The sequence below is a fragment of the Selaginella moellendorffii genome, unplaced genomic scaffold (genome assembly GCF_000143415.4).
Source record: "Selaginella moellendorffii unplaced genomic scaffold, v1.0 SELMOscaffold_79, whole genome shotgun sequence".
Classification (NCBI taxonomy): Eukaryota; Viridiplantae; Streptophyta; class Lycopodiopsida; order Selaginellales; family Selaginellaceae; genus Selaginella; species Selaginella moellendorffii.
The window spans coordinates 376,139-396,650 of record NW_003314340.1 but is presented as its reverse complement, the minus strand read 5'-3'; the positions used below and the strand labels follow the sequence as shown (position 1 = coordinate 396,650).

Sequence of the window (20,512 nt, the reverse complement as noted above, 5' to 3'; positions counted from 1 at the left end):
CAGGTATATTCTATATCAATTTAAAACTTTTTTTAATTCTTTTGTAATGATTTAATGTTGATAAATTCTTAACTTGAAAGCAAATATAAGTTATGTCCAGTGACATACAGCCCCAGTATCTCTTGCTGTGGAACACCATAGTCTAGTGCTACTCTTGATTTAGAGAGGTATTTGGTTGCACCACCAAGATGTTTCTCAATTTTTTATTTATGCGCTGGAAATTTTCAGATTGTGTTTAATCTTGAAATGACTTTTAATCTCATAGCGTTTGCTCTCATAGCTGTTGGTTCTTCTTCTTGTGACCCATCTTTGGTGTATGTATTTTTCCTGAAAAGTTGTAACTGGTTAGCTTGGTATTTAATTTCTCTTAAGAGTTAAGGAGTCCTGGCAAGGATTAACACACATCTTTAGATGTGTGGAGAAGTGTCTAGCACAATTTTTTTTTTGGAGTATCCACCTAACAAGAAATCTTTGCAAGGTTGGAGGGTATAAATATAGGATAATTTAACTATATTAGATATCTACATTGTTAAAAAAAAATGTATAAATGATAAATACTTATAAGATGCTATTTTTGAAAAAATTTAATCAAATACTAATCATAGCTAATACTTATGAACTATGGAATTTTGTCATTGCAATGAATACTATAAAACATGTAGTAATAATAACAGGAGCTTTTTACTGTTGCATAAGTTGACTTTTTTACCAATAGACTCCATATTCACAATTGGGGAATTTTATTCTCTTACAGATATTTTCTATGATAAAATTCAATTATGTATTCCTCCCATATTCATAAAAACTTACTTACAGTTTCTATTTACTATTTAACTTTCAATAGTATTAATATCATATAAAACTTTTGCAATTCTAATTTTTTTAGTAGAGCTCAGGTCCTTGCTAGTTTAAACTAGCAAAGTTAAACCTTTTATTTGTAATTTTCTATACACAAAGGATATTGTAATTTGGATCTCATCACGCTCATTGGTGTCCCAATTTCAAATTATGCATTTTCATAGGCAATCCATTTAATAATTTTTTATATATTTTAATTAATTTAAAATTTTAGAACAAAGAATTAGTACTTTAAAAACAAAGGCAGAAAATTTTAGGAATTTGGTACAATCCTTGATATGGAATCACTTTTCCTGGTTGCCTAGTTCCATTTGATCTTTATTAACAAAGTGGTAGATACATTTGCTTATTATGTATTATTCTTTGTTGGTTGGTACAAAAAGTATAATTTGCAGGAGTTTCATTAGGATTCCTTATAATTGAATTTATGCCACTACTTTAAGATTGCAAGTCTTTGCACATTTTCAAAGACTCCCTTAGCCTTTAACTTAATCCTTGTAAATTAATAACTAGTACATCCATCTATGGCAGCACTAAAATCAAAATAACTAACAGAAGGAGAAATTTTGAAAATTTTAAGTATGTTGTTGTTCTTGCTTATTTGAGAAAGAACTTAATAGCAATGGTCTCAAAGGAAAAGAGAAGAATTATATCTTGTGTCATTGTAGCACATATAAAATCTTTATTGCATTTGTTGTACATTTCTATGTTTGTATTACAAAAACCAGGTGTTGTTAGTGATTCCATATCAAGGATTGTGCCAAATTCCTAAAATTTTCTGCCTTTTTTTTTAAAGTGCTAATCCTCTAACTTTTAAATTAATTATAATCTAAAAACAATTATTAAATGGATTGCCTATGAAAATGCATAATTTGATATTGGGAGTAGAGTTATATTTCACCAATGAGCGTTATGAGATCCACTTGTGTGTCAAATATTACAAATAAAAGGTTTAACTTAAGGGGATCCATCGTCATTTCGTTTAATAATGGTTCTGCTTGGGACTGTTACTCTCCAGGTATTGAGGCAGTCGAGTACGTCGACATTATGATCCTCCAGATGATACCATGGTATGATCATTTGTATGGCCACACGCTACAGGTTTTGTTGGATGGCCGTGGAGTTTTGGTCCGTGGTTAGACTGATGAGATTCACATCAGTAGAAGATCGCAAAGCTCCTGCTGCTGTGGAGATTGCTTGCGAGTTTCTATTGCAACCTAGGCCGTAACTCTGAAGATCCAATATGGCAAGGTTTGTGATATTGCTGGTTGTTTGGAAGAGATCTTGATGATGCTATTACATTCATGCAGGGATTCTTCACATCCCATTCAACCATTCTTCACATCACATTCAACTGTGCTGTGTGTTCAAACAATTCCAAAGTGATACAGTCACTCGCACATTTTAGCTGTTATTCAGGTAGTCGATTGTTTTTTTTTTCCAGTCTGGCTTTTGTCTTTGCTCTCCTCTTACAGAGACAATGTCCAATGCAAATATATAGTGAAGTTTCATTGACGCAACTGGCCACAGCGGATTTACAATGTGATCACCTGACGTGCACGGTTCTTTCACTATACTTTGGCTCGCTGCTAAACGCTCTGAGGCGAAGGATATGTGAGGAAGAACGAGAAAGAAAAGGTACCTAGAGTTATCTCCCCATCTATTCCAAGCTTTCGTTCTTGCACCATTGGTTCTTGACAAATAGAAGGGGAGAAGCTGGGGCTTCTGAGCCAAAGCTTAAGTGGATGAGAAACGAGAAGCACATGAGAGTGATCAAGGTGATACTGGTGGTGATAATTAGTGTGGCTGTAAATCACTACTTGAGCTCGTCATGATGGCACTCTGGGCTCTCGGAGAAATCATTCCAGACTCCTCCAGAAGTATTTCGACAGAACAAAAAAAGGCGAAAACTGGCACTTGTTCTTTGCTAGATCCACAGAGGAAGATGTGCAAGTTAAAAATCTACCAAAGAAAGTTTACTTGAAGCGCTACCATGTCCAGCCTCAAGTGCCTTAACACAGTATCTATCATGCCATTGATTTAGATTAAAGGCTTGCAACTCATGAATAACATCTTGAATAATCCAAATTTCTACAATTCCGTCGGCACCATTATCAACACCACCATCAATAATAAGATTCCAGCATTCAGCTTGGTCAACCATCACAACCAACCTCCAATACCAAACTGATCACCAAAGCTTTCGAAGGAAGCACTGTGATACAGTCCATGTGCAAGGAGGTGCTTAGTGATGATCTTGGAAGTTGCAAGCCCAGGAGCAAGCGCTCAAATCCCCTCACACAGGATTTAGAGGGAAGAGTCTCGCCAAGCCCAAGCTTTAGTCACTCGATGGAAGCGTCAAAGGACCGTTGTGTCTGCTAGCTTGCTTTTTAAATGTAAGATTTTTAACTCACAACTTCATGGGGTCATCGTCTTGGTCGTAGAAAATGGCGTCGATTGTGTCGGTGAGGATGAACTCGACAAGATCTTGGCAGCCTTTTGTCATGTAGAGCCCGATTCGCTTCTTTGCCCCCCAAGCAGCACTGAAAGCCGCCATGGAAATGACACACGCTGCAGAGAAGCCTAAAGTCTCACCCAGTTCTTTCACTTCTATTCCCTTGAACACGTTGTTGCCTGTCACAAACTCTAGTCCTAAAGCCACAGCGAAAGCAACCTGTATCAAAACAAACACCGCGAATGAATGGGAAATCAAAAAACAAGAGAACAGATCAAAGATCTCACCATTGCAAAGCGACCCGAGAGCGTTTCAAAGTCCTGCGCTTGAGCTGTGGCTTGGACACTCGCCGCCAGTTGCTTGAGAAAAGCTGAGGAAGAGGTGATAGTCGCCGAGTCCCACGCACTCCCCATAGCCACCGAGTCGCCCCCATCTTGGCTGAAAGCTCTGAGAGTGCAAAGCCTCGGAGGCCTCTCCTCCAAATTCGGTCTTGGCAAAGCCACAAAATCTCTTGCTTGGACGCTCTCCGCGCTGCTGCCACTGCTTCTAATCGTCGCTGCTCTTCTAACAGGCAGAACTTTGCCGCTGCTTCTATCCCTGTGACACTGCCGCTGCTGCTGCTGGACTAATCTTATGCTACTGCTCTGGAAAAACGAAGAACCAGCTGCTCCTCGCATTGCCATCGAGCCAAAAATCCTCCTTTCTCGTATTTTAACTTGATACTTCCTGTGTGGACGGCGAACTCAGTGAGCACGAACAAGATAAACTCTACCTCGAGCTGCAAGTTCTCAAGTTTCCACGGCGAAAAAGCTGACCAGCGATTACCTTTGACGTGGAGCTGCGTGGACGAGGACCACCGTGTCAAAAAACGCAGGGCCTTGGAAAAGCGAGCGGCAGCAAAGCAATATCGTTGTCGCGTCCCAAAGCACCGCGTTCAAGCAAAAAGTTATCTTCCAAAGAAGACTCTAATTCTTCTCCTTTTCTTCCAGATCGATCCGTCCAAAGCTTCCTTTTTCCCTCCTTCCTTCTCGATCGTCCCAGAAGGCCACTATCCTTCAAAGCTAAAGTTCCTGTCGCCGGCACGATCGAGAAATGGTTGAAATCCCCTGGAATTCTCTCTAAAGAACTAAGACTTGCTTGATCCTTCTACAATGCGGCGATCGCGATCTATCTCGAGATCTGGCGCTGCATTCTCATACCTAGGTCGATCGATTGCCTCGCCTCCACAAACTTGCCCTAGAGGAACTATTTATTGTACGGAAGATTGTGACCTCTGGCCCATCGAAGTGTGCACGGCGCGTCCTTCTATCAAAGTTGGGGTTTTAGGGCAGCGCCTGTGAGGGCGGGACATGCTCGAGCGCGATCCATCCATCGCCCGCCACAATGGTGAGTAGCCTCGCGCGATTCTGCCTCCCATGCATGCGAATTGCCGGAGAAATCCGACCTGGCGCGTGCCAAATCAGTCTACATTTGGGATTTCCAGCTGCTTGATCCTCGTTTTCTCGTTCTTCTCAGGAGCAATCGGAGGGAGGAACTAACTCGTGGCAGTCGAGGTAAATTTGAGCCGCGATCCAGCGATTTTATCCAGCTTAATGGCTGTGTCGTTCCATTCTCTGCAGCGCTTGGAGCTTTGGAAGCTTGGTGAAGTCTTTGACGTCCAAGGTAAGGCTCTCGCAAGTTTCGCGTGAACTTAAAAGCTTTTCCTTGTTCCTTTGTCTTTGTCTTTCAGTCGGAGGAAGTCTTGCAAGCGTATCAGCGTGACTTGCAAGAGTTTGGCATCGGATTAAAGCGCGAGACAACTGTTGCTGCGGAGGTCACAGCTCATGCCGTGAAGGATCTCCCAATTTCCTTGGAAAGCACTGCTGCTGTTGCTCAGGTAAAATCGAAAAGCTTTCTACCAAAACGATTTTTGATGGAGCTTGGCTGCTCAGGAATCACTTGAAGCTGTTGGCCAGAAACTAGAAGATTTTGGAAGCTCGGTTTGGCGAGGGTAAGCGCTGCTTGTTTCTAAGATTGCCCTGACACTATTTCCTGGCAGAACAGCGGACCTTATCGGCCAAGTGAAGGAAGCTGTGAAAAAAGTGGACGAGGATGTTACTGAAAATTCAGAGGCTAGCTCCACCCCTCTTTCCAGCGGGTACGTTTCGCTGTTTCGTATGTTAAACAATCACTGTCTTTTTTTCAAGGAAGGGGATGTACAGAAGATACGAGGCTCAAGTAAGTTGCTTTTTCCGTAAGATTCCAATTCTGACGCTTTTCTTCCTTCCAGCTTCATGCACTGCAGTGTGACAACAGCACGTACTGCGAGGAACCAGAGGATCGAGAGGACTATGCCGTTTGGAAATCAACCTTCGATCTCGATAACAGGTGAGTTTTTCTTAAGCAATTGAGCGACGGATCGACTGAGTCTTAATGGCAGGAAAGGTGAAGTAGAACTTCTAATGGAAGAGAATCCTTTTATTCAAGAGATTCATGCGAGAATAGGTGGGCTTGCTATGCCTTTGACACACGACCTGACGATGCTTTCTGCCAGTTCCGACGAGCGTCGACCACGAGACATTCTGGACCCGTTATTTCTATCGCGTGAATAAGCTACAGCAAGCGGAGGATGCTAGAGCAGACCTTGTTAAGAGTAAGCGTAGGAGTTTTTCATATGATACTCACTCGTTGCGCAGGAGCAAATGCCGTGGAGGAAGATCTGAGCTGGGAAGTTGACGAAGAAAATGATCAGAGCCAGCGTGTTCCAGAGGATGACCTCAGTCCCAACACTCCAGCGCTTCCAAGAGGTGCAAGCAACATCTCCGCCTTTTACTCCCGTTGATTTCGCATTTGCAGAGAGCGTCACAGAGGATGAAGTCAGGAGTGACAACAGCACAAGCAGCGAGTGGCTTGTCGTTCAAGAAGACAGGGAAACTTTGGCCTCTGATACTCCACAATCCTCACTTCACAGGTAAAGGACGACCCTCCATTCGCGTGTATCGATCGAATCTGGCAAAACCTTTCGTTACTTCGCAGTGAGAAGAAGGACGCAAAGAACGAGGATCATCCTCAGGATGCTGCGAAACGCAAGACTGGAGAAACTACAGACGAGGTACACATCGTTTTAGCTTTTGCCATCGTCAAAGCTCTAGTTTTTTTTTGTGTGTGTTTTCTATATCTCAGGATTGGGGGGAGTGGGAATGACGCATTGGCATTCTATCTGGTAGTCTCGGTGCGCCACATGTAAGTATAAACTTCATTCAATAAGGCCGCATTGAATCAATCTGGAAGAAGGATACTACTGATAGCAATCTGCACTAAAGTATATTCTTTAAATAAGAATATTCTAAGAATTTAGTGCGTTAGAATATACTAAAATCTGACCGTTGAATTGCTGATAAACCCTAGAAAGTTTGTAGTGTGTTTCCAATGGCGATCTGTCCGAGCTCCACACGGCCTTGGAGAGAGTCACGGATGAGGTTGGCAGATCAATCCCGGCCCAGAGGTGCCAAACTTATTCTCGTCCGTCGCTCGCGACTGCTGGACTCGGGCTGGATTCCACTGCTCTGGAGCTCGACGTCAAGCTGCTGTTTTACGAGGCTGGCGGCCATTTCAAGTTTCACCGGACACAGCGCTCGGCGGGGTCCTTTCGAGAAGCGAATCAAACCGGTGTGTCAAAGACGTGACCATCTCCTGCAAGTGTCCCCTCAACAGTGATCCAGGAGCTTCAAAGTCACCGCCATAAGTTCCTCTCATCCACTCCTATGTCCTTCACTGATGAGCAGATCGTTCTCATGACGTTCACCTCCTTTAGCTGGTGCTCACAGTCGCAAAAGAAGATCGTCAAGAAGTAGCAGCTGGAGCTCCCTTCCGAGAAATCACTGCCGCTCTACTGCGAGAGGTTTTATATTTAAAAGTTTAAGTTTATTCTTTTGTTCAATGGCCTAAGGCCTTAAAATTTAAGTTTTAATTTTTTAAAAAAATTTCAATCTGTGAGGGCCAAGTGTACGGCTACGATGCCGTATACTAATATTAGCGTAGTGGATTTTGGTAGCCGTCGGATTGGTTTCAATCCGGACCACTCGCTCCTGTATATAAGCTAGGGTTTTTGGGTTAATTGATATGCACATTTTTGTATTCCCTTTCCATATTCCATGCACTCACATTGGTGGAGGTGAGGGGCAACTTTGATTGTCCCTGGGGAGTGCTTGGATTTGGGATTTCGGTTTAGATCTAGCTTTTGCATTGTCTAGATCTAGCTTTTTCCATTTCCTTTCTTTTGTTCTTTCCTTTCAGGATTTTGGTTTATATCTAGCTTTTTGCATTGTCTAGATCTACCATTTCTTTCCAGCTTTTTGTCATTTCTCTTCTTTTGCTCTTTCTTTCTCATTCATTTTCATGGCCGATCCGCAATCTCCTCCTTTGACTCTAGAGCAGCAGTTGGTTCAATTGCTTGATGCTATGTGCCTGCAATTGAACAACCAAACTCAGTTGATGGCGGCGTTCACGGCACATGGTACAACTCCTCCTGCTTTTGGTGCCAATCCTCTCGTTCGGCCGGAGTTCTTTCGTGGGAATCCTGGGGATGATGTGTACCATTGGTTCGATCACTTCACGGTGATTGCCACATATCATTCTTGGGATGATGCTCGACGTTTGCGTGAGTTCCCCACATGTCTTCAAGGGACGGCATTGCAGTGGTACAATGGATTGAGCGCAGCTACTCGTGGCGATTGGAGTGTTCTTCCGGGCGTCTTCAAACGCGCCTTCGGACACGCCGACAATTGTGATGATGCCTTCCAACAATTGCATCGTCTTCGCCAAGGGCCATCTGAGTCGGTGATGCAATTTGGCGTTTGTTTCCGAAGTCTTTTGCTTCGTGCGGAGCCAAATATGTCGGAGCGGATCAAGCTAGGAATGCTGTGGCCAGCACTTCGTCAAGATCTTGTCGGACTTGTGCATGCACTTGCTCCTGCCACTCTTGACGATGCTCTTCGCTTGGCACAACGTTATGAGACGTCGCCTCTTCCACTTCTTGCTACACGTCCTTCAGCTCCACTTCCTATGAGTGATAGTCCTGTTCCCATGGAGGTTGATGCTGCTGCTACTCGAGTCCAAGGACAAGGGCAAGGACGTGGTCGTGGCCGTGACATTCGTTGCTGGGCGTGTGATGAAGTTGGTCATACTTATCGGCGTTGTCGGCGCTTTCCGGATTGGCGACCTCCATTTCCTGGGTGGAGACCTTGGCGTCAGCAACGTCCCGTTGGTGCTGCTGCGGTGGAAGGTTTGGATACCAAGGTGCATTCGGGAAACGAGGAGTCGCGCGAGTAATGGAGGGACCTTGCGCGAATAAGTTAGTGACCCCTCCATCTTTCTTTCGGGAGTATCATCAAGGGGTTCACTCGGCACCGGTTCATCCAGTGTTTACTTTCCAAGCTCGTTTTTATAACAAGAGGTCTCATATTCTTCTCTCCGTGTTGGTTGATACAGGTTCGAGTTTATCTTCTATTGCTCGACCTGTTGCCACACATTGTCGTCTACACTTGCGTCGTGCGGCGGATCCAGTTTTCATTCTTTATGGCAACGGCCGTACACATGCATGTGCACGAGATGAGGCGGACCTGGTTGTGCGTGTGGGCGATCTCGAGCTTGAGTTGCAGTCGTTGCGGGTGGTGCCGAGTCAAGCTTTTGACCTCATTCTTGGTATGGATTGGTTGCAGCACAATCATGCCAAGTGTGACTTTGAGGCTTTTCCCCCTTGTCTCATACTTCCTTATGTTTCATCCATTCCTCTCACTTCTGTACCTCTTCGTCCCTCTACTTCTACCTCTGCTTCCATTACTTTTGTTCCCCCATTATTTCCTCTTGTGTTTCCATCTTGTTCTGCTCTTCCCTTTTCCGATCCCTCCGATGATCTTTGTGTTGCAGCTGTTGACCAACTCATGAAGGAGTATTCTGATCTCTTTGAATTTGACCTATCGTCTGGGGCCAAGATTGCCACACGTCATCCCATTCCAACCGGGGATGCTCGTCCAATCAAGGTTCCTGTTCGTCGTCGGTCACCCAAGGAGATCAAGATTTTACGTGCAAACGTCAAGGAGATGTTGGAGAAGGGTGTTATTCGGAAGTCGCGGAGTCCTTGGGCATGTGAACCTCATCTTGTGACGAAGCCTGATGGGAGTATTCGTTTCTGCATCGACTATCGTCCGTTAAATGAAGTGATGATCCCGGACGTGTACCCTCTTCCTCACACTGCTGATCTCTTGGATCGTCTGGGGCGAAGTTGTTGGTTCACCAAGCTAGATCTTGCTTCTGGGTATTGGCAAGTACCGATGGCTGAAGACGATATTCCTAAGACTGCTTTTCGTACACCATTTGGTTTGTACGAGTTTTTGGTGATGCCGTTTGGTTTGAACAATGCTCCAGCAACTTTTCAGCGAATGATGGACGAGGTTCTTTGCGATATGCCGGAGGTGACGGCTGACTTCATTGATGATGTCTTGATCCACTCGGAGGGGACGTGGGAGGAGCATGTTCTTGATGTTTGTAAAGTGTTGGATCGGCTACGCGACGTTGGTTTAAAGCTGAAGTGGTCGAAGTGCGTGTTTGGGTCCAAGGACACAACTTATCTTGAGTACCGTATTTCTCGTGAGGGTTTGCAAGTTGATCCTGACAAACTTGTGGCTGTTCTAAAGTTCCCTACTCCGAAGTGTGTGAATGATGTGCAGCGCTTTTTGGGTAAGGTGCAGTATCTCGGTCGTTTTGTGGATCATCTTTCCGATCGCACTTTACCATTGCGAGCGTTGCTGAAGTCATCAACGTCATCTGTCATCTGGTCTCCCGATTGTGAGCGGGCGTTCGTGAATCTCAAAGAGCTATTGACGACTCCTCCGGTTTTGGCATATCCTGACTACACTCGACCTTTTATTTTGCGCGTGGATGCTTCTGACATTGGTCTTGGAGGTGTGTTGATGCAAGAGAGCTCGAGTGTGCCTGGTCAGCGCCATCCCATTGCATACATAAGCCGTACATTACAACCAGCGGAGATGAACTACTCCACGACGGAGAAGGAGTGTTTAGCAGCAGTCTGGGGTTTCGAGAAACTTCATGCCTATCTACATGGTTCTCGGACGTTACTTGAAGGTGACCATGCTGCTGTTACTTCATTATTGAAGCGGAAGAACCTGGTTGGTCGTACGGCTCGATGGGCTTTGAAGCTTCAGATATATGATTTCGATGTTGTTCATCGCCCAGGGAGTTCTATGGCTGATGCTAATGCCCTTTCTCGAGCTCCTCTTCCTTCTCCACTCACTTCTCATGTTTCTGACAAACCTGTTGTTCCAGCATCTGTGGATTTTCTAGATGAGGATTCTGTGCCGTCGGCGGTTGCTGTCCTTGACGTTCAGTGTCCACAGGGTGTAGAGCAAGATCTACCTTCTCTGGATGAGGTTCGCGAGGCTCAAAAGATTGAGCCGTGGATTCGAAGGCTTCGAGATGGGTTTGAGAATCCTGCATCACTTGCTGATGACTTGCCTTTTTGGCATTTACATTCTCAATATCGCCTTGAAGATGGCCTTCTTTATTTTGTGGGGACGGATCCTGATGCTCATTTACGGCTGGTGGTGCCTTCGGTGTTTATTCCGCGGTTTCTCCATGCCTACCATGATTCTCCTATTCTAGGTGGGCATATGGGACACCGTCGTGTCACCGAGAAGTTGCGCAGATCTTTCTATTGGCCAGAGATGCAACGTGATATTATCCGGTATGTGCGTAGCTGCGTTTGGTGCCAAGCTCGTAATACTCTCCCTTGTGCTGCGGAAGGACGGTTGGAGTCAATTGCAGTTTCTCGTCCGTTTGAGTTGGTGGCATTTGATCTTATAGGACCTTTTCTGCGATCGACTACTGGCAATGAGTATGTTATTATTGCTTCTGACTACTTGACTCGTTGGGTGGAAGTTGGTGCTCTTGCTAGTGCCTCTGCAACTGCTGTTGGATACTTCCTCCTCAATCGAGTGGTGTTCCAGCATTCTTGTCCAGAACGGATTCTTTCGGATAATGGTCCTGCATTTATGGCTGAGGTATTTCATGTTTTGACATCTCGGTTGGGGATACGCCACACTTTTACGAGTGCTTATCATCCACAATCAGACGATCTGGTGGAACGGCTCGTTCGAACATTCAAAGGGATGATTGCGAAGTATGTGAACTTTCAACATTCGGATTGGGATGGTTATTTGCCGTCTCTTCGGTGTCATAGGGGTGCAGAGTTCTGTTGGTGCTTCACCATATAAACTTCTATATAGTCATGATCCAATATTACCAACAGAGCTAGGTTTACCTTCGCAATTGCCACGAGCTCCTGATGCTAGGTCATGGGATCAATATTTGACAAGCATTCTTCCACTTGTCCGAGCAGAGTCTGCTGAACACTTAGGCCGCGTACAAGTGGGACAACAACGGCGCTACAATTCCCATCATCGTCCACCAGCGGAGTACAAAGTGGATGATTTGGTGTTAGTCCGTTTTCCCCATCTTACGGTACGTGGTTTATCTAAGGGGCTCCTTGTGCAGTGGAAAGGACCGTATCGGGTGTTGCGGCAAGTTGGACCACAAGTTTATGAGGTTCGGCATGACGTTCAGCAGGCTAATCCTCCGGAGATTGTGCATGTGCAGCGGTTAAAACGCTTCATACAGAGGGATCAGGAGCAATTAATACCGTCTACAGATCCACCGATGCCTCCTCCTGACGTTCCTCCAGATCCCGGCCCATCTACAAGAGAACCCTGACGGCCTTCCATTATTCCGAGAGGAGGGGATGATGTGAGGGCCAAGTGTACGGCTACGATGCCGTATACTAATATTAGCGTAGTGGATTTTGGTAGCCGTCGGATTGGTTTCAATCTGGACCACTCGCTCCTGTATATAAGCTAGGGTTTTTGGGTTAATTGATATGCACATTTCTGTATTCCCTTTCTATATTCCATGCACTCACAAATCCACCAACATTTCATTTAAATTTCATTTATTGTGAATTCTAAGATTTTTTGTGAATTGTATGGAAAAGATAATAACAACAAAAATCAATTTGCTAAAACGGTTTTTAAAAATTTCAATTTATAATGTTTACTTTATTCCAATCGATGCATGTGTGGTGTGTGGCTTTAAATTCTTCGCTTCGTTCCAAAGCGTTGTTTGCTCCATGGATTTCAATGATCTCTTTGGCATTCCCACTTGGATGTTGGAATTGTGAATCCTGACAGCAGCAACAATGGTGAGCCAGTGCCAACATCTCCTCCAAGAGGTCCAGTTGCTGCTGTGCTCGTTATACCAGCATCATCGTATGGCAGGTGGACCAATCAAGTTTAAGACCAGCTATGCATCGTTCAATCCTCCCACATTTGCAGCGAAGATATCTCTGGTGCAAGCGAGAGAGCAGCCACCCTACCATGCCCTGCGTCCAACACGACGTTGTTTTATCTGTGAAACACTTGCTCGAGCAGCCAATGAGCGACCACCTCCCATGGAAAGAAAAATGGATTGCCATCATAGCATTATAGAATCGATCCAATCAAAGTTTGCCACAACAAGAGAAAAAAAAAAAACCTCGTGTGGCTTTAATCAACCTCCTCAATCTTGGGCCCAGCGCCACCAGCCCCAGCGCCGCCACCGCCACCTCCGCCCGGATACGCTCCAGCGCCCGGCATGGGCATATCACCCGGAGCTCCGCCAGCGCCCTGGTACATCCGCGCAATGATCGGGTTGCAGATACTCTCCAGCTCCTTCATCTTGTCCTCAAACTCATCCGCCTCGCCCAGCTGGTTCTGATCCAGCCACTGGATCGCCTGCTCCACCGCCTCCTCGATCTTCTTCTTGTCATCAGCCTCCAACTTCCCGGCGATCTTGTCATCCTTGATCGTGTTCCTCATGTTGTAGGCGTAGTTCTCCAGCGCGTTCTTCGCCTCCACTTTCTTCTTGTGCTCCTCGTCCTCGGACTTATACTTCTCGGCCTCGGACACCATCTTCTCGATCTCGTCCTTGCTCAGCCGGCCCTTGTCGTTGGTGATGGTGATCTTGTTCTTCTGCCCAGTCGTCTTGTCCTCGGCCGAGACGTTGAGAATGCCGTTTGCGTCGATGTCGAAGCACACCGTGATCTGCGGGACACCCCTGGGAGCCGGAGGGATCCCGGAGAGCTCGAACTTGCCAAGGAGATTGTTGTCCCGGGTCCTCGTCCGCTCGCCCTCGTACACCTGGATCAACACTCCAGGCTGGTTGTCCGAGTACGTCGAGAACACCTGTTCCTTCTTCGTCGGGATGGTGGTGTTCCGCGGGATGAGCACCGTCATCACTCCTCCGGCGGTCTCCAGCCCCAGCGAGAGCGGCGTCACGTCCAGCAAAAGGAGGTCTTGGACCTTCTCGTTGCCCTCGCCGCTGAGGATCGCCGCCTGGACGGCCGCTCCATACGCCACTGCCTCGTCGGGGTTGATGCTCTTGCACAGCTCCTTGCCGTTGAAAAAGTCCTGGAGAAGCTGCTGGACTTTCGGGATCCGGGTGGAGCCGCCAACGAGCACAACGTCGTGGATACTGCTCTTGTCCATCTTCGCGTCCCTCAGGCATTTCTCCACTGGCTCCATGCACTTGCGGAACAAATCCATGTTGAGCTCCTCGAACCTGGCCCGGGTGATGGTGGTGTTGAAGTCGATGCCGTCGAAGAGAGAGTCGATCTCGATCGTCGTCTGGGCAGTGGACGAGAGCGTCCTCTTCGCGCGCTCGCAAGCAGTCCTCAGCCTCCTCAGTGCCCGGGGATTGCCGCTGATATCTTTCTTATACTTGCGCTTGAACTCCTGGACGAAGTGGTTCACCATCCGGTTGTCGAAGTCCTCGCCACCCAAGTGAGTATCTCCGGCCGTGGCCTTCACCTCGAAGATCCCCTCCTCGATCGTTAGCAGCGACACGTCGAACGTTCCACCACCCAGATCGAAGATGAGGACGTTCTTCTCACCGGCGCTCGTCGCCTTCTTGTCTAGACCATAAGCGATGGCCGCGGCGGTGGGCTCGTTGATGATCCGCATGATGTTCATGCCCGAGATGACACCAGCGTCCTTGGTAGCCTGCCTCTGCGAGTCATTGAAGTAGGCGGGCACCGTGATGACCGCGTTCTTCACAGTGGCGCCCAAAAAGGCCTCGGCAATCTCCTTCATCTTGGTCAGCACCATGGAAGAGATCTCCTCGGCCGCGAACGTCTTCTCCTCGCCCTTGTAGTGGACAGTGATCATCGGCTTCTCGGCAGCGCCAGGAGTAACCTTGAAAGGCCATAGCTTGATGTCGCTCTGGACTGAAGAGTCCGAGAATCGCCGCCCGATCAAACGCTTGGCATCTGGAAGAAAAAGCTCAACTTTCAGCTATCTCGGGCAAGTTAGATGCAAGCTAGATCCTAGATCTAAGATTTCGAAGGAAACATGAAACTAGATCCTAGAGCCGCGATTTTCGAGAGCTAGATCTACTAGGAACTCACCGAAGACAGTGTTGATGGGATTCATGGCGACCTGGTTCTTCGCGGCATCGCCGATGAGCCGCTCCGTGTCGGTGAAGGCCACATACGATGGCGTCGTCCTGTTACCCTGATCATTCGCGATGATCTCCACTCGATCATGCTGCCACACACCGACGCAAGAATACGTCGTTCCCAGATCAATGCCGACAGCCGGACCTTCCTTTGCCATAGCTAAAGCTCTCTCTCTCTTCTTCCCTAGCCCTACACAAGAACTTTTAAACGGCCGGCTTGGTTCTTAGGAACATTCTAGAAAAAGCAGCGCCCAGCCGTTGGATAGATGGCCATCGATCTGGCCCATCTGAGCCCTCGGTTTTAGCGGGCGTTAAAGGCTCTATGGATCTGAGCCGTCGGATTTAGCGCGGGAATCTTTGTTTAACTTGGCGGATCTGAGCCGTCAGTTTTAGCGCGGTTTGTGGGAGAATCGACTGGAATCTTTACTTCTAATCTAATACTAGCACTGGAATATTCAGCTAGCTTTGAGATTAAGTAGGAATTAATCTACTGAAAAGTTTTGCTTGTAGTAGCGAAAGCTCCGATCCTTGTAGTATAGATCTGGTTGTACTTACTTGAGAACTCACGATTTCTATCTTGTGTAATGTCTTCTAGATTGGTGCGAGTCCGGCGAGGACCAGCGATTATGATCGACACCACCACTTTGGTGCAAAAACTAGCTGGTATCAGTCGGTTTTGCTATAGTTTGTGTGACATGATCATGATCTCCACGAACAGATCGACTCGAGGAGCCACAATTTTTCATAGATGTGTGCTCCGTGATGAGAGACGACATCACCAAGATGAATGAAAAAACTTCAAGGGATCTTTTGGTGAGCTTGCGATCCATTATCATGAATTGGTCTGAGTTACCATGATAGGAACTTCACAAGACACGCTTCCATCCCACGGACGCAACCAACAAGCTCAAGGACTCGGAGCCTGGTGTGAGGGATTTAGAGAAGAAGTTCCTCGAGAGCTTCCACAGCGTATGATCAAGATCTATGCACACACCAACTACCAAATCGATTGGGTTTTTAATCGATTTTATGGACAGGTTTTGGAGAGATGCAATTTCCAGCAGCTAACCGAGAAGGAGTGGAGTGAGGCCAAGCACAGCAAGTATCTCCTCCGGTTTAAAATCGGTTACAACAAATCCAAGGTACTAAAAATGTGATCTTGTGAGTTTTTTTCTTTCTAGTTTGATCAATTATTTCTATCAAACTATCAAAGCTAGACAACCAGTTGCTACAAAATGCTCCTGGGGGAAACAACGTGTTTGAGAACTTAGTAAGTTTGTCACTATTAACCACTACTTCATCGATGCTAATAATATCGCAGTTTTTGATTTACCACCGGGGTGTTGGGATCGACACCTCGAAAGGATTCTATTTTATGCCAAAGCTTAGCGTGTTATGGTGGAGCTTGTGGAGAACTCTACTGGAATCATTGTAAGATATTTTAAGTTCCAATTAAACTTATGATACATTGGTGAATCAGTTGGACATCGAAATGGAGCAAAAGCTCGCCAATGGAATTGGCGCCAGGGGACATTGAAGAAGGAGAATACAAAATACAGTACGTTGAGAGAATCCACATTGAGGATATTAAGTGGGTCTTCAATTCCTACGCTCTCTAGCTTTGTCTTAAGCTAATAATGGATTATAAACAGGATAAGGAATTTCTTCCAGAAAGTGCAGCTACAAGAACCAACATTTAGCCAAGTTGTGGTTGTGTACAGGTAAAAATTTATGAAACATTTATATTTAGATTCAAAAATATTTTAGATTGAGAAAGCAAGAGTACACATATGGCATTCACGTTAGACACTTCAAAGATATCCCAATGGCCGACTTGGAAATAGTTGTGGTAAGAAATCACAAGAGCTCCAAGAAATTTCAAGTTATATGATCATCTGCATTGACAAAATCTTTCTTTGCCAGCCCGAAAAAACCACACCTCACTTGGGAAAAATCGAGTGGTTTAAGCTTGCAATCTCTGCGGTGGCTGCCAGTGTAAGCAAAGATTGCCCAAATACTTTACATCAAAACAATGAGATCTAGGTTGGTCTCTGGGAAGCATTTGGTCGATCCAGCGTCAAGCTTGGCCTCTCAATCCTTGCTGTGATTCTTAGCTATTCCTTCAAGGTTTACTACACGTAAGTATAGTCTAAAGTTCATCGCAAAGTTGACGATGTTTTCTTGGTTTTCTAGTTTCCAGAACAACGTTCTTGAGTATGGGAAGCTGATCTCCAAGGAGATCTATGAGAAACAACGTGATACTGGCCCAGCGACACTGCTTTGCCTGTGTGACAGTGTTCTTCAGCAAGAGGTATGGTGTTTCTATAAGATTCTATTGCTTAGAACATGAGTTCTTACATAGAAATCCATAACTTTCCAGGTGAACGAGGCAGTCGTGGCCTTCTTTGGATTGCTCAAGCACAATGCAGCCTCTAAACCCGAGGTAAGGAGCTCCAAGAACACGTTTTGGGCGAGCGTGATCTTTGGATTTACCGTACGTAGGAGCTCAAGAGACAATGCGAGGCAGTACTCATTAGCGAGGTGGATCTGCCCTGCGATTTCGAGATCGAGGACGCGGTCCGGAAGTTGGAGGAGCTCCAGATCGCGTGGCGTGCGAATGGGATGATCCACTGCCCGAGCAGCGCGCAGGAGACGCTGGAGATGTTGCAAGAGAGAACTCGCTCCAAAATCTGCCATTAAGTCCTTTGTCAGTTCTTAGATTGTACGTAAATAACTCTTGCTAAACGTGACAGGAATCTCTCTCGAATTCTCGAATACCATCCGCAATCGGTTGCAGTTTCATGTGACATGATCTCCCCAAACAGATCGAGTCTAGGAGCGGCGAGATTGCATAGAGGTGTGCTTGGTGATGAACAATACAAATGAAGAAACTTTGAAGGATCTAGTGGTGAGTTTGTTATATGATTGATTGAGATTCTCGCTCACAGGTTTTGGAGAGATGCAATTTCCAGCAGCTAGCCAAGGAGGAGTGGAGTGAGGCCAAGCACAGCAAGTATCTCCTTAATATCGGCTACAACAAATCCAAGGTAGTAGCTTTCGATCTTGTGAGTTTGTACACTTTCTACGAGCAGATTGACTCGAGGCGCAAGATTTCATAAAAGTGTGCTCTAGTACAAGATATGAAGAAATTTTGAAGGATCTAAGTGGTGTGATCAATTATAATGGATCACAAGGGTTATTGATAGGAACTTCATAAGACACGCTTCCATGCATCCTTCCAGTCCGCTTCCTCAATCTCCTCCGGCTTAAAATCAGCTATAACAAATCCAAGGCCAGTCGATCTCCTGGAGGAAGCAACTTGTTGAAAACTTAATTAGAATCACCACTTAACACTTAATCTGTGCTAATATGACAGTAACACGAGGAAAGGATTCTACTTCATGACAACCTGGAAAACAAACTTTTGGTCACGCTACATGAATTATAGAAGAGAGCTATTATTTGCAACTTTCATGTTGCAAGGGGTGTCCTTTTACAGTTGCACTGCAATTCAGAAGCAGCTACTGTACCGGCAGCCCACGCTACAGTAATCGTTTGACACTGCACAGAAGCCAAACTGGTTGCAGCGCAGGCCGGAGTTGCAGACACCTCTGCCACCACAACAGGGCCTGTTTGCACACGACCCCTGAGCTTCCACCATGACACTGCCACCATTTCAACAAGGAGCACGGAGAGAGCAGCAAAAGCTCATAGGGATGCCATTGATGCAGTTTGATTAGAGAGGGGTGCGTTTATGGTGTGCAATTTGTTAAAGGGTGGATTTTACAATGGTGGATTTCACTCACACCACATGTATGCTTGCTATTGGTCCACGTGTATTATGAGTACATAGCATAGGTCATTGCTATGGGCATGATGCCCCGCATAAGGATTGGATATTCGTAAAATATTCTATATCTGTGTTTTTTGGCCCATAGATCCATTCATCCCATGTATAAGTTGTTAATGTTGCAAACCAAATGGACAATCGACCAAATTGCATACTATATTACCTTATCTAGAGCGTTATGTTCTCACATCTTGCTCTTGGCGCTCATGGCAAAAGAATTGAATTATCCTTTTTTGGCACACCTCTTTTAACATAGTGTTTATAGCAAGTGTAAGTGAACTCTATCAAGCTCCATTGCAAAGCCATAGATATATATTGTCTGGAGTCATATCTCTAATGCATCCCATTGAGTTTATCTTTCGTTGCCATTAATTTCTAGTGTAGCTCTCTTAACACTTTAGTTTTGTACCATGATGCTTAGAAAATTTGCATATGATTCAAAAGTAAGTTGAAGTCTAACTAATTTGATGAATTGGTGGGGCTCATACTTCAATTATATACTACACAAAGGTGCATAGTGTTGATGTTTGGACTTGGAGTTTTCTCAAGAGGAGCATGCTGAAGGAGATTTGAGAATGTGGAAGTTACAATTGTATGTAGTAACATTCAGGATAACAATAGACACTTTCAACATTTTCCAATTATAATTGTTTCAAATTGAACCTAGAGTTTTCTCAAGAGGAGCTTGTTAAAAGAGATTTGAGAATATGGAAGTTGCAATTACATGCAGTAACATTCAGGTGAGAAGAGCAATAATAATTGACACTTTCAACATTTTCCAATTATAACCGTTTCAAATTTTAAAATTTGTAAAAAGGGTTTTCAAGCATGGGGCAAAACTATCCAATGTATGTTGTGCTACGGCTGAAAAACTAGAGTTTTCAGGGATTGGAAGCTCATGCTCACTTTGATAAGAGTAAATTTGTGACAGTTTCCTATATGCTCCAACCCTTTTGCAATGTTTGAGGTTTCTAGGTTTCCTCCTAGCATGGCAAATTGAAGAGGATTCTAACTTCTTTGAGGCACAACAATGGATCCAACAGGGGATAGGACTAAGGATTCTATATGATGCCTCCTCTTCTCAAGGCTCGACAATCCTTCTGACAAGGCAGCCCAAAACTACTTCTAATGTTGTGCCAATCACCGAGGGGAAAGGTCCTATTGAAGAAATCAACAATGAGAGATATGTTATTGCTTAAGATGCAAGCAAGGACGAGTTCACAAACTCAAAGGGTGATTTTGGTTCTATTATAAAATAAGTTAAGAGTTCCTTAACTGAGGATAGGCATCATATAGCACCCAAGCTTGATAGTTTTGACCCAAATCCTAAATTGGGAGTTGTTTTGGAAGTTACCCTTGGTGAGGCAAGTATAAGCCAAAAGGGTACTAAGGGTTGCAAGTGCATTTATGGAATATTTTGAATATTCTTACCTTTAATTTCACCAATGAACTGGAAAGAGTCTCTTTCAAAGTGTGAAACATATTTCAAGACAATTATCTATTTTATTGTGGATATGGTACTTCCACAACATTAGCCCAATCCATATAAGCCCTTTGGATTTTGGAGTGTCTGGTGGATCTTGTGTTTGGTCCATTCCATTGATGGGTATGTTAAAAGGAAGAAAACTTCTCGTGTGCATGTGGAGAGCCTAGGAAATCGAGTAGATGATGTACCTTGTCTCTCAACTTGGATCCAAATAGGCTCTCTCAGTCAGAACTCTGGAGAATCAACTACAAAGTGGTGGAACTTGGATAACTCTTTCAGGCTCACATCTATAAAATGTTCAAACATACAAGAGTTTTAATTT

General features: G+C 45.2%; 4 protein-coding genes and 2 long non-coding RNA genes across 6 annotated transcripts; 4 read left to right on the top strand and 2 right to left on the bottom strand.

Moving 5' to 3' along the window:
* Positions 1-3,210: 3,210 nt before the first annotated feature.
* Positions 3,211-4,270, bottom strand: LOC9662857 (stress enhanced protein 2, chloroplastic). The gene is made up of 3 exons (XM_002987082.2): positions 4,139-4,270; positions 3,601-4,039; positions 3,211-3,532 (listed from the first exon to the last, which is right to left on the bottom strand). The coding sequence occupies exons 2-3, from the start codon at positions 3,994-3,996 to the stop codon at positions 3,269-3,271; spliced, it is 660 nt and encodes a 219-aa protein (XP_002987128.1). The 5' UTR covers positions 3,997-4,039; positions 4,139-4,270; the 3' UTR covers positions 3,211-3,268.
* Positions 4,271-4,567: 297 nt separating this feature from the next.
* Positions 4,568-6,657, top strand: LOC9656746 (BSD domain-containing protein 1). The gene is made up of 14 exons (XM_024661050.1): positions 4,568-4,699; positions 4,829-4,866; positions 4,933-4,975; positions 5,043-5,189; positions 5,245-5,303; positions 5,352-5,450; positions 5,500-5,530; positions 5,583-5,680; positions 5,733-5,797; positions 5,847-5,945; positions 5,989-6,099; positions 6,149-6,263; positions 6,329-6,404; positions 6,476-6,657. Exons 1-14 carry the CDS (start codon positions 4,697-4,699, stop codon positions 6,494-6,496), a joined length of 1,005 nt encoding a protein of 334 aa, XP_024516818.1. The 5' UTR covers positions 4,568-4,696; the 3' UTR covers positions 6,497-6,657.
* A 6,156-nt stretch (positions 6,658-12,813) lies between these two features.
* LOC9662856 (heat shock cognate 70 kDa protein 2) lies at positions 12,814-15,052 on the bottom strand. The gene is made up of 2 exons (XM_002987081.2): positions 14,805-15,052; positions 12,814-14,666 (listed from the first exon to the last, which is right to left on the bottom strand). The coding sequence occupies exons 1-2, from the start codon at positions 15,010-15,012 to the stop codon at positions 12,907-12,909; spliced, it is 1,968 nt and encodes a 655-aa protein (XP_002987127.1). The 5' UTR covers positions 15,013-15,052; the 3' UTR covers positions 12,814-12,906.
* Positions 15,053-15,120: 68 nt separating this feature from the next.
* LOC9656745 lies at positions 15,121-16,289 on the top strand. Its single transcript, XM_024661001.1, has 6 exons — positions 15,121-15,152; positions 15,450-15,501; positions 15,716-15,823; positions 15,892-15,996; positions 16,068-16,124; positions 16,176-16,289. Exons 1-6 carry the CDS (start codon positions 15,121-15,123, stop codon positions 16,287-16,289), a joined length of 468 nt encoding a protein of 155 aa, XP_024516769.1.
* A 51-nt stretch (positions 16,290-16,340) lies between these two features.
* LOC112341230 lies at positions 16,341-16,678 on the top strand. The gene is made up of 3 exons (XR_002990470.1): positions 16,341-16,445; positions 16,507-16,575; positions 16,622-16,678. It is a non-coding gene; the product is annotated as an uncharacterized LOC112341230 (long non-coding RNA).
* A 411-nt stretch (positions 16,679-17,089) lies between these two features.
* On the top strand, positions 17,090-17,443 carry LOC112341231. The gene is made up of 3 exons (XR_002990471.1): positions 17,090-17,165; positions 17,235-17,297; positions 17,357-17,443. It is a non-coding gene; the product is annotated as an uncharacterized LOC112341231 (long non-coding RNA).
* The last annotated feature ends 3,069 nt before the right edge of the window (positions 17,444-20,512 follow it).